This window comes from Mustela erminea, chromosome 11 (assembly GCF_009829155.1).
Source record: "Mustela erminea isolate mMusErm1 chromosome 11, mMusErm1.Pri, whole genome shotgun sequence".
Lineage (NCBI taxonomy): Eukaryota > Metazoa > Chordata > Mammalia > Carnivora > Mustelidae > Mustela > Mustela erminea.
The window spans coordinates 36,334,686-36,351,826 of record NC_045624.1 but is presented as its reverse complement, the minus strand read 5'-3'; the positions used below and the strand labels follow the sequence as shown (position 1 = coordinate 36,351,826).

At 34.6% G+C, this 17,141-nt stretch overlaps 1 protein-coding gene across 2 annotated transcripts in view; it reads right to left on the bottom strand.

Moving 5' to 3' along the window:
- Window positions 1-2,379: 2,379 nt before the first annotated feature.
- The window catches only part of TMEM168 (transmembrane protein 168), a 35,572-nt gene continuing 20,810 nt past the window's right edge, over window positions 2,380-17,141 (bottom strand). For both annotated transcript variants that reach the window (XM_032304060.1, XM_032304059.1), the window contains exons 3-5: window positions 12,159-12,301; window positions 9,770-10,044; window positions 2,380-4,153 (exon numbers count right to left, since the gene is read on the bottom strand). In XM_032304060.1, coding sequence (XP_032159951.1) covers window positions 3,606-4,153; window positions 9,770-10,044; window positions 12,159-12,301 — 966 coding nt within the window. In that variant the 3' untranslated portion in view covers window positions 2,380-3,605. The remainder of the gene's footprint in view (window positions 4,154-9,769; window positions 10,045-12,158; window positions 12,302-17,141) is intronic.

Here is a 17,141-nt window from a genome sequence, read left to right as displayed (position 1 = left end):
ATTTTTTCTGACTTTACAGTCTAGTTGTTACTGATGAGCACAGCCAACTTTCTTCTTTGTTCATCACTTCCTTTTAATAATTTCCATTTGTGATTAAGTCTCCAATTTGTGTATATATTTCTAATGGGAAATCAATGAAAGATTCAATCTTTATTATATCAGAGTCCTGATGAAAATGAACTCAGCCAACAAAAAGCTTTCTTTTTGCGACATGAGCTATGTTTTCATTCAAATCCATTTTTCCTTCTTTAATCCTGACACTACTTTTAAAAAATGTGAAATGTTTGGGGCACCTGGCTGGCTCAGCCAATAGAGAGTATGGGTCTGTGGATCTTGGGGTTGTGAGTGTGAGCCCTATGTTTGGGTGTGGAGTTTACTTAATAAGAAAAACATATTTTTAAAAATGTGAAATGTTTTCCTTTCATTGATTCTGTAATAGTCTTTAGTAATTATTAATTGAATGAAATAATAGCCACTTAAAATTATAAGAAAATGAAATAATTTAAAATCAAGTTATTCCAATTTCTCCTTAGGATTCTAAATTCACTCAGTCAAAAATATTCTTTTAATACTTTCTATTATGGGGCAAGGCACATTTGTGGGTAATTGTAGTATGTTTTCAATAGAGGACATGTTCAAAGATACTGACAGATCCAAATCCTTTGAGCATTCACTATGAAATATACCAAGCAACATTCTTAAAATCAACCATTTTCTTCTGGCATACATAATGTGAGCTATCCTCTGTGGAAAGATAATGTAGAACATTACTTTGAAGGAGACTAAACTCTAAATGGGAAAGAATACATATAAAAAGGCAGTACCCAAAACAGCAAATATATTTAAGCCAAAATTTACAAACAAAATGTACAGTGACAAATAGATTCTAATGAAGATTTTACTGGAAAAAAAAAAACAACCTACCCACTAATGCATTAAATATAAATGCATTTTAATTAGCAATGCAATTTTTAATAGACTTATGAAAAACACTGGTCATAAAAATGGTCTTCTGTACAATTCTGTATTTATTAAGAAGAGCAAGATAAAGAGCTATGCAAAGATAAATCCAAATATCCCAGGGAAGAAGAGTTTAGTCAGAGAAAACTAAAACAAAAGTTTTTAATGAAATAATGGCATAACTGAAAAATTGTAGGAAGAGAAAGAATTTAACTCCCTTAATTCATCATAGAACAGTATATAGTTTTTAAAGAGATGTTTTTAGGGTGTAGTGCTTTTGTGGTTTCAGAAAGGTATCATGTAAGAAAACAAATTAAATCAACATTATATTAAAAAACATCTCCATTTTAACTATTTTTTGTTGGCTGATAAAGTTTTGCCCTGAAGTAATTCCTGTCATTCCCAGTAACTCCTTCATAAACATATGGTATATAAAATGAAAGCCATAAGAAAATTATCCTTACTAATTGCCACATCTAGTTTTTAATCTTTTAAGTTAGAGTAGCCAATCAATTTATCTTTCCTATAATATTTTTTCTCCATATCATATTGTCAGTTAATGTTTTAAAATGGCAGCTTTAATTTAGGATGCCACCTCTTAACTGTCATTTTATAGTTTTTTGTATGGGAGGAGAATTCAAAAAGTGGGTATTCTCTGTGGTTAATAAATTGGCTCGAGTCACATTTTTAGTTCAGAACTTTTTTTGGTCACAGAAAATGTGTATCAGAACACTAGTTTTGTGGCCATAAAGTCTGCTACCTTTTGAATCTGATTTTTAGTACCATCTTAATATTATGTTATAAAGAACGCAGAATATACCTTTATATTTGGCTTTCTCAGAATAAAGATATATGCTTTATTTAAAGCTAATTTGCTCAATATTGGCTTGGAAATTTAAAAGATTTTACTTAATGCTAATTTAACTTTTTTGTAGCTATAAGCTCATAATTTTACCACTGGCTTTTCTGCTACACAAATTCTGAACAGTAATGAAACATTACACTATTTCATTTGGATAATGTTGATATAAATATGTAACCAAATATTGGAAAATTTCAAATCAACTTGTTACCAACCATGAACTCTAATAAATGGGCATTTATTATGACTATCACTTTTAATATATTAAAATTATTCAGTAACTGTTTTTTGCACATTAAATGAAAAATTAATTTTTTAAATTTTATTCAAAGCATTAGGAAAATCATATTCAAAACACAGAAATAATCAGACTGTAACAATGCTGCATAGATAGTGGTTCACAAGTTCCCTGACACTAAGTGACTTCTACCTAACAAAAACTTCAATTTTCAAGTCACCAGGTAGAAAATGGTAGAGGCATTATTTTCTCTCTGAGGCTGTAAAAATGGCTTCAATGGTGAGAAGTCACATTTTAAACAACAAAGATTAGATTATCCTCTAATTTAATTCTACTCCCCTCTTGTTACTTCTCAGATAAGAAAATTTAGAATGTAAGGATTACTGGAAGGGAATGGGAGGTAAACTACCTCTTAGGGGATACCCTGGTCAGTGCCTGCTTTAATCAGACAAAACACTGAGTTAAGTTTTAAAAATTACAACCACACCATTAGGCATAACTAAAATTGCCAATATGAATACTTTTTGTTTTTTTTTACATAATACATTACATGTATACAAGAAAAAAATGACCTGTTTCCAATCCTTTGACCTTCAGTAGAAAAAAAAGTCATCACTAATGAGAGATCTGAAAGAGAATTTTCATGGCAGAGCATTAATTCCATAGGGATCAAAATCATTTCTGAATAGTGAAAATAGCCTGAATCAATGAGAAATTGCTAAATTTTTTAAGAGTTTACTTTTTTAAAGGGAAGACAATTTATATGGGAGGAATTTGTAGCTGGAAACATTGTTCATTAAAACAGTTACCTGAGAAAGACTCTTAAAATTGCCAGTGCTTTCAGAACCCCCCTCCACCCCAACAATGCAGGAAGGAGCGATTTGTAGGCTTCTAGCTTCTTATCGTTACCTACATGAAGAAAGTTTTGAACTCAACAGTCGTTTGGGCTTTACTACTACACTGATTAAAAGGCCACAACCAAGACATCTGAATGGTAGACTATAAGCGCATTTTTGCATTCATTTCAGGCTTCTCCCTTTATCCTTTTTTCAAGAAAGAGTTTGTAATTGTTCAAATGGTCTTGGATTCAAACCTACTGTCCACACACACAAAAAAACTTTTGTAAGCAAATTGGAAGTTTTCTTATAATAGTAAACAAACTGTCTGGTCTACGTTCTCTAATCTATGCCTAGAAAATAAGGCATTATTAATTCTTCATTGGCCACTGCAGAGCATAGACAAGTGTTTTCTTTCTAATCAGAGGCATATACAAACATTCCTCAAAGTGCATTGTTATTTTTAACCTCTGTTATGCATTTACACAGCATGAGCATTTATGACTCCTTACATACTTGTAGGATAAAATGCTTATTCCCAACATCTCACAAACACCATAATTACTTGAGAAAAGACAAAGTGAGAGCAGCTACAGAAGTAGCAAGGTTTTTTTTTTCCACAAATAAAAAAAAAATATATACAAAAAATGGCAAGTTAGTGATAACTGGTAGTATGAACTCTCAATAATATTCCACTTTGGGTTCCAAATTAAGATTTGACAAGTTTGAAGCCTTGTCCTGTGTCCAGCACAGTAGGAAGAAACCAACTCATTTTTAATCTTTTCAAACACCTAAAACAACTTTTGCAGATCCAAAAAAGGTTCAGACCGCACAACCAATTTGCCAAATGCACCAGTGGATACGTAATACGAGGAAAGTGTAACATCCAGTGCTTGGCCACGTCGCTGCCTGTTGGCAGGTGCAGAGTGTAGTCACTCCATCGCTTTGACACACCGTAGACGGCTTTCACAGTGCGGCCCTTTTCAGTCCAGCAGATGTTATTACTGGGGTTGCAGTTATATTCTACCCAGTCTTTTGTAAAGTCACCCAGCTGTGGTGGGTCAGCTTCTTCAATATCTATGGTCTTTGTCATCTCTGCTCCTTGCACTGCAATGTACTGATCATTGACTTTTCTCACTTCTTTCACCCACGGAGTTGAATTCTCACTGTCTAATACGATAATAAGGCGAGAACAGAAGGAGGCATTCTTTTCTCTCCACCATTCTAAAAGTGTGTCAAGGCGCAGTATGTCTCCACCTGTGAACAAAAGAAAATTCAATAGAGTAATAATTTCTGAAGCCTCCTCTTAAGTATAGTTTAAGTTCCTGGAATTAAATATGTAGGCCAAAAAAATAGATGGAGCCTTCCTTTCAAAGTATCTCGTCAGAAGAGTTTTTAAAAACAGACTTTCAACTTTGGGTAAAAAAAAAAAAAAATCCTTGTTACATTGAAAAAGGAATAGGTTATAATAAATTAAGAAAATTATATTTATGAAGTTAAATTTAGTGAAAAAAATGAAAAGTCAATATTCTCTATCACAGGCAGCAAATTATGGCTCATGGGCCAATCCAGTCATCTGTGTTTGTACGGCCTGAGAGCTAAGAACTGATTTACATTTTTACATGGTTAAAAATCAAAAGAACAGAAGTTTGTGACATGTGAAAATACAAGAAACTTAAATTTCTTCTTCTTATTTCCATAAATAACATTAATGTGCATTCTGTCTATGGCTGCTTTTGTTCTATAGTGCCTGCGCTGACCAGTTACAATAGGGACCTTATGACTACTAAGCCAAAAATACATTGCCCTTTAGAGAAAAAGTTTGTTGGGTCTTTTGAAAATCACTGATCACTGATAAATTAATGTTACCTTGCCTTATACATAGACACCTATTGAGGGAAAAAGAAACTCTTCCTACCTGTATCGTGGTAGGAAGAAGTGGATTTTTAAAAGATTTTATTTATTTGACACAGAGAGAGAGAGAGAGCCCAAGTAAGCAGAGCAGCAGGCAGAGGGAGAGGGAGAAGCAGGCTCTCCACTGAGCAGGGAGCCCGATGCGGAGCTCAATCCTAAGAACCTGCAATCATGACCTGAGTTGAAGGCAGCCACCTAACTGACTGAGCCACCCAGGCACCTCTAAATGTATTTTATTACCTGAAAACAACACAGGATTAAAAAAAAATACATACCCAGAAAAGTCTAAAGCATATTTATCTTAAAGCTAGTAGGTTTTACATCTAGTTCATTATAATAGGTCTTTTTGTATTAATTTTGATTTTTAAATATATGGCACTAAAATACTATCTTGACTATTTAATTTTTGGCATCCTCTTAAATTCTGTGACCCAAGCAAGTGCTATCCTTACTCACTCTACTCTTGGCTGTGTTTCAATGGTACATTAATATTCATAGAATCATTCCAATTCTAGGGAATTTATCCTAAGGAAAGGGCAGAAATTGGGACAAAAATTACATACAAAGATCTTCTGCCCACTGCTATCTATGATAGTGTAAAATCTGAAACAACCAGGAGGAATGGAAATTATGAGAGAATTAGAATAAAATGGTATTAAAAAAAATTCTATTGACAAGAAAATGTCTATAATACTAGGAGAAAAAGCATGGCATGGAAGTGTATCTACAAAAACAGCAGTGGTTATTGCTGGATGTTTGGATTTCAGGTAGTTTTTGTTACACCTTCCTATATTTTTGACCATTTTTACACTGAGCATATGTTACTTTAATGATCAGAACAAAGTCTTAACACGGTATAATCTCCATGTTGAGGGAGATGACGGCACAAGCTCCAACAATTTCAGATACACATCTCTACCTAGAGCAATCATTCTCTGCTAAACTATCAAAATGATACTGGAGAGAGAGAGAGAATCCTTTAGTATTTGGTTTCTATTAGTAATGTGACCTCTGAAGCCAGGGCATAATAACACATTCTTTATGAACAATTAATATTCTTTTATTCATCAGCCTACTATAGCTTGGGCTTTTGATAATGAAAAAGCTATTTCATGAATTGTTCTTATACTCATGCTTATCATTTCAGAGGCACTATCTCAATACATGGTCTCTGTGTATTACTAATGTGTTGCTTCACAGAGAGCTCCAGAAGATACCTTTCATTATATGGTAAAATGTTAACTTTTCATTATTGCCAGTTCTATTCATTTTCTCATAGAGATCAGAGAATGACGGAGATTACAAGAGCTATTATACAAAATCCATCTGCCACAAAACATCATTGTCTAACTTGCCTTCTACAACTATTTCAATAAATATCCTAAAAGCACATTCTAAACTAATTCTCTTGCATACATGCTCTTTAGATATCAATAAGAGACTTAAAGGAGCATTAAAGCCTTTTCAACTATTTCTCTTCTCCTGTTTTGTTTTGCTCTGCTTTCTCCTATGAATAGGTTCTATGTTGCATTTGGCTTTTGGCCCAGATGCAAAGTACTTACATTTATCTCAGCTAACAGCCATCTGATGCAGTTAAAGTAATTGAGACTGCTTTTTAAAGGCTTTGTTTATCTGTGATAAACTGCTTTATAGATTATCTACATTTTTTTCATTTAATTCTCTCTTGTCATTATCATAATTGTTTTTTACTCTGAAACAAAGAGGCAAAAATAACTGATTCCATCTTATGAAACTCCATAAATTAAGGAGACTACTATATATTCTAAGAAATACTGTGAGTCAAGGTATGTGATGTAGGGGCAAATAGAGATTCTCTTTCTCACAGTGGTACTTAGTTCTGGACCTGCTCTTACTTGCTAACTCCCATGTAAAATCCAGACATGATGTTTCCTATTTTACAGGTTTTTAGAAAGATGTAATTCTCAGAGCTCAAAGCTCTCTATCACATGGGCTGGGATGGATTAAAGCATTTTCCTTTGAGCAGGAGGGTTCAGTACTATCATCTGCCTTTGAAGGTTATGTCTCTAGCAGCCCAAGGCAGGAACTGAGAGAAAGGAAGGCTCAGCCTCTATCCCCAGTTCAACCTGGTTACCTCCAAGGGGGCTTGGTGCCTCAAGCTGAGAGAGTAGAGCGTTGCTGAATTATGGGATGAACCTGCCCTTCTTGGAGGAGGCAGGGTCATGTGCTTTCTTCATTGTGTTCTACTTTTTACGATTAAGTCTCCAAAAAGAAAGTTACACATAGAAGAACAAATCTTCTTGGCTAAGAGAGGAATTCTATAATGGTCAACTCATTGGTGATATATTAAAAAAATATTATAAAGATACCATTCCAGAATATAATTGCTAGATATTAACCTAAAATATAGCCACACTTTATGGAGTTTATAAGTCTTCATAAATTATTGCTAACTCACAGTGAGTGAAAATTTAAGAACACTGATATATATATATGTTACTTGGTGTCTATTATTTTTCCTAGGAAAAGAAAAAGTTGATATAAATAGTAGGAAACTATACATCTAGAATTTATTTCCAAAGCCATCTTTTAAAAGATACTTGAAATAAATTTTTAAAAGATTTAAGTGGAAAAATACAAAGTTTCTGAAAAATGTTTATATTAATAAATCCTTGTTTATTATTAATTAATTAATTAATTATTAATACATTCTATATGTTAACATATAACAAGCTTACTTTTAAAATTATTTTCTTAAAATACTTACAAATAACCAGGGATATATGCATAACCACCAAAATTATGTCTTTTTCCATTTGATTTGGGAAGAGTTCAGTATTATAAGGAATACAGTAAATTTTTAAATAATCAATCCCAGGTTTTAGGTTTGAAATGCTATTTCTTTCAGGACTTTTGAATTGACTAGAACCTTTTTTTCTGTGCTCTAAGGCCAAGTACACAGACTGGTATACTTTACCTAGAATTAAAATAGCCAAAAAGGCTTAAAAAGTTTTCTACATTGAATTATTAATAACTCACAGGTCAAGTAAAAGATTTTACAAACTGTATTTAAGTAATTTTGATGTTGACTACCTTCTTCAACAGTGTTTAGGAAATGGGTGAACAATGCTATAAAAAATATCTACTAAACCAGAACATGCAATTTTCTCTACCTTTTTTAAAGATTTTTATTTGTTTATTTGACAGAGATCACAAGTAGGCTGAGAGGCAGGCAGAGAGAGAGGAGGAAGCAGGCTCCCTGCTGAGCAGAGAGCCCGATGTAGAGCTCGATCCCAGGACCCTGAGATCATGACCTGAGCCAAAGGCAGAGGCTTTAACCCACTGAGCCACCCAGGTGCCCCCAATTTTCTCTACCTTAATGGTTTTAGCCTTGACAGCACATGGTACAATGGGGGAAAATACACTTTAAGGGGTTAGGCAGATCTGGATTTGAATTATGGTTCCATCACTTACCAGCTGTATGACCACAGATATGTAACAACTTTAGGTTTTCATTTTATTCTTTGAAAAATGAAGATGATAGAGGTGATAGTACTTACCTGAAAGTTTAAGTGAAGATTAAATTTAATGTATATAGAGTACTAAGCATAGTAACTGCTTCAAATATGCCCAATAAATATTTGCTTTTACTCCTAGACAGCCATTAATTTATTCACAAAACCAAAAATTACAATGTATTTTTATGATAAAACCCTTATTTCAAATCTAGCATGCGATTAGGGAAACCATGATGGTTTAAAATCATCTCGACTTTAACCTTTAATCATCCCCACTTAGAGTTCTTATGTTGGGAGCTCTACCTCTGTCCTTCCAGAATGCTTCTGCTTATATTCGTCCTTGATCTGAGTATCTATTTCTACTTCTGTCTATTTTATTATTTGTAAGTATTCTTAGTGTAAAACATCTATAATAGTTAAAGAAAAAGCAGGATAGAATTAAGTTCTAAAAGAACTATTTCTAACATAAAATAAAATTACCTTTTTTTTCATGATTCATTCAATGATTTTTTTTTTTTTTGGAACCACTTTACTTATTTATTTGACAGAGACAGACACAGCAAGAGAGGGAACACAAGCAGGGGGAGTGGGAGAGGGAGAAGCAGGCTTCCTGCCAGGCAGGGAACCTGATGTAGGGCTGGATCCCAGGACCCTGGGATCTGAGCCGAAGACAGACATTTAAGGACTAAGATACCCAGGCGCCCTCATTCAATTTCTTCCATCTGTCTGTTACTTAAGGAACCCTACTAGGGATCTGCCAGGCTCTGTTCTAGGCACTAAGCAAATAATTAACAAAACAAAGCCCATGACTTATGTGGTCTCTATTCTAGTTGGGAAGTCCAATGAACAAATTTACATCTAAAATAGATCTCATTTTACAGTTAGCAAGAAGATTTAATATTACCCCATCATTTTACAGAGGAGAGAACTGAAACTGAGAGAAGTTAGGTAACTTGACAAAAATAACACTGTTATGACAAAATCAGGACAAGAACCAAGGTCTCCTGACCTAAGCACTATTCCCACCATATCACCTCACTTGCTTAATCCTTATAAGCTTTCTAACATAAACTGTATATGTGCCGAACTACTGAAATCAGCACTCATAACATTTAAAGACTTAGAAGTACTGGTCAAGTTAATTCGCTTCTGAAAAATGAAACTAAATTTAATAATTCTGAAAATATATTAAAGGGAAACTGATAATTTCTTAGACTAAGCAGATTTTTTCTTCCAATCAATACAAGATAAAATTCTCAAAACCTTTAGAGATTACTAATACTATGCTAAACAGGTATGCCAGAGAAAACAAAAACAAAACAGAATCACCTGTATACTTAGTAAACTGTGAAGCAGAAAATTAAGAATTTTGGAAATCTGGAAATAATGCTGCAGTGTGAAGGGTAGCTTTCCATAAATAGATCTATCTTTATAACAGTGAAATTGCCAGAGGTACATTTACCTGCAAGAGCCCACTCTCCTGTGCCATGGGTGTGCCCACTGTAATACAAAACATACGTATCATGTCTAGGTCCATCCACAGTCCGAAGTTCAAGGAAAGCTTTCAGTTTGGAATGTAGAGTATCAAAAGACAGTCCACTTGTGGAGTAGTCACATCCATAGGTCTCAATCATATGATATGCAAAAAATCTTTGGATAGCATTGAGCATGCCAGTAGACCTCAAATTTAACTCCTGCACATGTTCTGGTGGAAGAAGTGTTGGCTGGCCATCAGGACTGAAGGAAAAAAAATTATTTTGGTGTTTAAAGAGTGTACCTTCTATGTCACATTCTTACTCTTTATTTGTAATTAAGCATCATAACAGCTGCTGCTAACCAAATAGAATTTTTTAAAACCCTCTTTTCTAAAGTACTAAAAATTAAGCTTGAACATCAGAGCCTAATTACTAAAAGTTACATTTCTATATAACTTTTCTCTAACCAATAAAATAGTCACCAGACTGAAAGCTGGGAAAAGATCTTCAAATGTAGATAAGACTGTTCTTTGTTCTGTATTCATATTCTTTTACCAAATGACAGATACTGAATAAGACTTTTTAAAAGCAAGATCATACTGATTTTACCCTGCATTTTAAGAACACCCAGGTGGGAACTATAATGAAAGAACTTTCTTTCCTTGACAAAAAACTTTATGGAAGCAGTATGCTTTATATTTCTATATTGAAAAAGACTTTATAAGGTTGCATTCAAGTTCTACTAAGGAACACATATGACAGAAGAAATTGTTGGTAAATGACATTTTGAAACAGTTATACTGTTTCAATGCCTTATACTGCTGAACAACTGAAGGCAGATCTGATCCTAGAACGAACATAAAATGGTACTGTAGTAAAGATGAAAAACCATGTCTTAAAGCTAGCAGAATCAAAATACCAATATTCAGGAAGAAAAAAAAAATCATCACTCCTATCCAGAAAAGGAAGTTCTTTCAGTAGTTTTGAAAACCTTACATTTTGCTTCATATATTATCAGTACTATTCTTTTTTTTTTAAGATTTATCAGTACTATTCTAATGACACTAGTTTTCATTAAAATAGTAAGACACTTTGTGCTGTATATGTAACATTTAGCAGTCACAAACAGTAAAAGAATAAGCAACAAATTAACAAAAGTTAGTGCAAATTACTATTTCACATATTCTCTTGGCTAAACTGTCACATCTCTATGTGACCCTTTTAAATCTATTCCTTTTACGTCTCATAAGAATTTGCAACTTTTTATAAAGCCCTTAACACAAAGAAAAATATTTACTACAAATACTGTTTTTGGTTTTTATGACAACTATTTGGAATAAATTTTTTATTTCAAGTCTTCCCTCTCCCCACCCCAAAAATCACAAAGGAAATTATGAATACTTGGTAATCAAAATTCATTAACAGCAAATAACTATTTTTTTCTATTTCAAAGGTACTTACTATAAAAATTTTTTTAATGTGGCAATATTTACAGATTCAAAAAGATTTGCCACACATTTAAGGACAAAAATTATTTTGGAATAAAACTACAATGAAACAAATACATGTTTAACTTCATTCCCAACTTTTTGGTAACATTTTCCAGTGAGCAGAGTACTTTTACATTCATATTCTCATTAGCTCTTCATAATAGGTTCCTCTGAGATGGGAAGAATAGGTAGTGTCATTTGCATTTTTTGAGGGGGGGAGGGGCAAAGGCAGAGGGAAAGAGAGGATCTTAAACAGGCTCCATGCCCAGCGTAGAGCCCAACTTGGGGCTTGATCTCACCACCTTGAGATGATGATGTGAGCTGAAATCCAGAGTTGGATGCTTAGCCAACTGAGCTACCCAGACATCCCTGTCATTGGCATTTTAGGTAAAAACACTGAAGTTCAGAGAAGTTATGATTTGCTTAGGGTTAACACAGAACTAGTATTTAGGACTCTCAGGTTCAGTATACATTCTATTAAATTTCAGCAGGTTGTTTCTATTAAATTTCACCATGTTGTTTCATAGGACATTTTCTTAAACAAGATAACCTTTTCTAAAGAAAGGATAGGACCTTTTTCTAAAGAAAGGGTAGGACCTTTCCTTGGAAGCATCATTCATATTTTCTGATTTTTTTAACTAAGTATAAGCTAATCACATTTATCAAGAAAATATTTAAATTGAATCCTGAGGATTACATCATTATGCAGAGCTAATAAAAGTTTTTAAACATTTGGGGTAAATGAAAAAAACTGCAATGCATTATATTTTAAAAATACTATACTTCTGAAAAAATGAGCAATCACGTTTTATATTCAAATTCATACAAATATTAGGAAAATATTAAGAGTCAAGTAGTCACTACTAATTATACTAGATTACTGTACCTGCAGAAGTTGGTGGGAATCACAATAGCATATCCAACGGATGTTCCTCCTAAACAGTTACCCAATTCATGGAAGAGACCATGAGCCATGGATTCCAGTGGTAAAACTATCAGAAACATGCTCAAGAAGATTCCATTTGTTGGCTAAAAGAAGTTCAAAATAGCATATTTATACCGCATGTGTGACTGCACTTATGTGTGTGCATATATTTATTTATGTACATACATTTGCCTCACTTCCAAAAAAAGATAAAAGAACAATTAATAACCTAAAACAATTACAGGTTGAATCAGAGAAAGTATATAAAGCTGAGCAATGAAACCTAAATTAATCTGGAAGTTTCTTGAAAGTTGTGGCAAAACAAACACAGCACATCCTATTTTTTTTAATTTGCCTGGTAACATCCTACCCAAACTAAAAAAAACAAAACAAAACCCTCTTGGTATGACACTAAAGGCCAGAAGACAAATCCTTTCCTGTTAAAAAACCAACATATTCTAAATCACTTTTCAAATAACATACTCATTTATTTTATCAGAAAAGTTACTTTAGAAAGGGCTCATTTTTTTCCTGTGAAAAGCCCAAAATTAAAGAAAATAAAATCTTATAGAAAATTTAAGATTCTAAAGCTATCAAAATGAATCCCAGTCTTAAACTTTTAATAAAGTCTTCCTTTGAAAAGCTCTAGACTCTGTAAATTCAAAGTTGTAAAAAAAAAAAAAAGTGTATGTGTGTGTATATATGTTCTATACACATAAAGGGCATTTAAGCATCCTAAAAGCAAAAGAGAAAAAGGGAGGCAAAAAAAACCCAAAAACAAAAAAACGCAGAAAAAATAAAGGACCCATTTAAGTGAAAAGAAAATGGGTGATAATCACTCAGTCCTGATCTATAGCTTCACAATACCAGTAGTATTCCCCATTCTTTGTGTTGCTACTGCACATACTATATAGTTATATGTTTGCTTCTGTTCATGAAAATGCATTTCTCGGGAGGAGTCAAGATGGCAGAGAAGTAGCAGGCTGAGACTACTTCAGCTAGCCGGAGATCAGCTAGATAGCTTATCTAAAGATTGCAAACACCTGAAAATCCATCGGCAGATCGAAGAGAAGAAGAACAGCAATTCTGGAAACAGAAAAACAACCACTTTCTGAAAGCATATTTTCCTGGGGTTGTTGCCACCCTTTTAGTATTTTACTTGCTCCTTCATATACTCTTATCTGGACAAAATGACAAGACAGAAAAATTCAACACAAAAAAAAGAACAAGAGGCAGTACCGAAGGCTAGGGACCTAATCAATACAGACATTGGTAATATGTCAGATCAAGAGTTCAGAATGACAATTCTCAAGGTTCTAGCCGGGCTCGAAAAAGGCATGGAAGATATTAGAGAAACCCTCTCGAGAGATATAAAAGCCCTTTCTGGAGAAATAAAAGAACTAAAATCTAACCAAGTTGAAATCAAAAAATCTATTAATGAGGTGCAATCAAAAATGGAGGCTCTCGGGACGCCTGGGTGGCTCAGTTGGTTAAGCAGCTGCCTTCAGCTCAGGTCATGATCCCAGCGTCCTGGGATCGAGTCCCGCATCGGGCTCCTTGCTCGGCAGGGAGCCTGCTTCTCCCTCTGCCTCTGCCTGCCATTCTGTCTGCCTGTGCTCGTTCTCTCCCCCTCTGTCTCTCTGATAATTAAATAAAATCTTTAAAAAAAAAAAAAAAAATGGAGGCTCTCACTGCTAGGATAAATGAGGCAGAAGAAAGAATTAGTGATATAGAAGACCAAATGACAGAGAATAAAGAAGCTGAGCAAAAGAGGGACAAACAGCTACTGGACCACAAGGGGAGAATTCGAGAGATAAGTGACACCATAAGACAAAACAACATTAGAATAATTGGGATTCCAGAAGAAGAAGAAAGAGAGAGGGGAGCAGAAGGTATACTGGAGAGAATTATTGGGGAGAATTTCCCCAATATGGCAAAGGGAATGAGCATCAAAATTCAGGAGGTTCAGAGAATGCCCCTCAAAATCAATAAGAATAGGCCCACACCCCGTCACCTAATAGTAAAATTTACAAGTCTCAGTGACAAAGAGAAAATCCTGAAAGCAGCCCGGGAAAAGAAGTCTGTAACATACAATGGTAAAAATATTAGATTGGCAGCTGACTTATCCACAGAGACCTGGCAGGCTAGAAAGAGCTGGCACGATATTTTCAGAGCACTAAACGAGAAAAACATGCAGCCAAGAATACTATATCCAGCTAGGCTATCATTGAAAATAGAAGGAGAGATTAAAAGCTTCCAGGACAAACAAAAACTGAAAGAATTTGCAAACACCAAACCAGCTCTACAGGAAATATTGAAAGGGGTCCTCTAAGCAAAGAGAGAGCCTACAAGTGGTAGATCAGAAAGGAACAGAGACCATATACAGTAACAGTCACCTTACAGGCAATACAATGGCACTAAATTCACATCTCTCAATAGTTACCCTGAATGTTAATGGGCTAAATGCCCCTGTCAAAAGACACAGGGTATCAGAATGGATAAAAAAACAAAACCCATCTATATGTTGCCTCCAAGAAACTCATTTTAAGCCCGAAGACACCTCCAGATTTAAAGTGAGGGGGTGGAAAAGAATTTACCATGCTAATGGACATCAGAAGAAAGCAGGAGTGGCAATCCTTATATCAGATCAATTAGATTTTAAGCCAAAGACTATAATAAGAGATGAGGAAGGACACTATATCATACTCAAAGGGTCTGTCCAACAAGAAGATTTAACAATTTTAAATATCTATGCCCCCAACGTGGGAGCAGCCAACTATCTAACCCAATTAATAACAAAATCAAAGAAACACATCAACAATAATACAATAATAGTAGGGGACCTTAACACTCCCCTCACTGAAATGGACAGATCATCCAAGCAAAAGATCAGCAAGGAAATAAAGGCCTTAAACGACACACTGGACCAGATGGACATCACAGATATATTCAGAACATTTCATCCCAAAGCAACAGAATACACATTCTTCTCTAGTGCACATGGAACATTCTCCAGAATAGATCACATCCTCGGTCCTAAATCAGGACTCAACCGGTATCAAAAGACTGGGATCATTCCCTGCATATTTTCAGACCACAATGCTCTAAAGCTAGAACTCAACCACAAAAGGAAGTTTGGAAAGAACCCAAATACATGGAGACTAAACAGCATCCTTCTAAAGAATGAATGGGTCAACCGGGAAATTAAAGAAGAATTGAAAAAAATCATGGAAACAAATGATAATGAAAATACAACAGTTCAAAATCTGTGGACACAACAAAGGCAGTCCTGAGAGGAAAATATATAGCGGTACAAGCCTTTCTCAAGAAACAAGAAAGGTCTCAGGTACACAACCTAACCCTACACCTAAAGGAGCTGGAAAAAGAACAAGAAAGAAACCCTAAGCCCAGCAGGAGAAGAGAAATCATAAAGATCAGAGCAGAAATCAATGAAATAGAAACCAAAAAAACAATAGAACAAATCAACGAAACTAGGAGCTGGTTCTCTGAAAGAATTTAAAATTGATAAACCCCTGGCCCGACTTATCAAAAAGAAAAGGGAAAGGACCCAAATAAATAAAATCATGAATGAAAGAGGAGAGATCACAACTAACACCAAAGAAATACAAACTATTATAAGAACATACTATGAGCAACTCTACGCCAATAAATTTGACAATCTGGAAGAAATGGATATATTCCTAGAAATATATAAACTACCACAACTGAACCAGGAAGAAATAGAAAGCCTGAACAGACCCATAACCAGTAAGGAGATTGAAACAGTCATTAAAAATCTCCAAACAAACAAAAGCCCAGGGCCAGACGGCTTCCCGGGGGAATTCTACCAAACATTTAAAGAAGAACTAATTCCTATTCTCCTGAAACTGTTCCAAAAAATAGCAATGGAAGGAAAACTTCCAAACTCATTTTATGAGGCCAGCATCACCTTGATCCCAAAACCAGACAAGGATCCCATCAAAAAAGAGAGCTATAGACCAATATCCTTGATGAACACAGATGCGAAAATACTCAACAAAATACTAGCCAATAGGATTCAACAGTACATTAAAAGGATTATTCACCACGACCAAGTGGGATTTATTCCAGGGCTGCAAGGTTGGTTCAACATCCGCAAATCAGTCAATGTGATACAACACATCAATAAAAGAAAGAACAAGAACCATATGATACTCTCAATAGATACTGAAAAAGCATTTGACAAGTACAGCATCCCTTCCTGATCAAAACTCTTCAAAGTGTAGGGATAGAGGGCACATACCTCAATATCATCAAAGCCATCTATGAAAAACCCACCGCAAATATTCTCAATGGAGAAAAACTGAAAGCTTTTCCGCTAAGGTCAGGAACACGGCAGGGATGTCCATTATCACCACTGCTATTCAACATAGTACTAGAGGTCCTAGCCTCAGCAATCAGACAACAAAAGGAAATTAAAGGCATCCAAATCGGCAAAGAAGAAGTCAAATTATCACTCTTCGCAGATGATATGATACTATATGTGGAAAACCCAAAAGACTCCACTCCAAAACTGCTAGAACTAATACAGGAATTCAGTAAAGTGTCAGGATATAAAATCAATGCACAGAGATCAGTTGCATTTCTCTACACCAACAGCAAGACAGAAGAAAGAGAAATTAAGGAGTCAATCCCATTTACAATTGCACCCAAAACCATAAGATATCTAGGAATAAACCTAACCAAAGAGGCACAGAATCTATACTCAGAAAACTATAAAGTACTCATGAAAGAAATTGAGGAAGACACAAAGATGGAAAAATGTTCCATGCTCCTGGATTGGAAGAATAAATATTGTGAAAATGTCTATGCTACCTAAAGCAATCTACACATTTTCAAAGTACCATCCATCTTTTTCAAAGAAATGGAACAAATAATTCTAAAATTTATATGGAACCAGAAAAG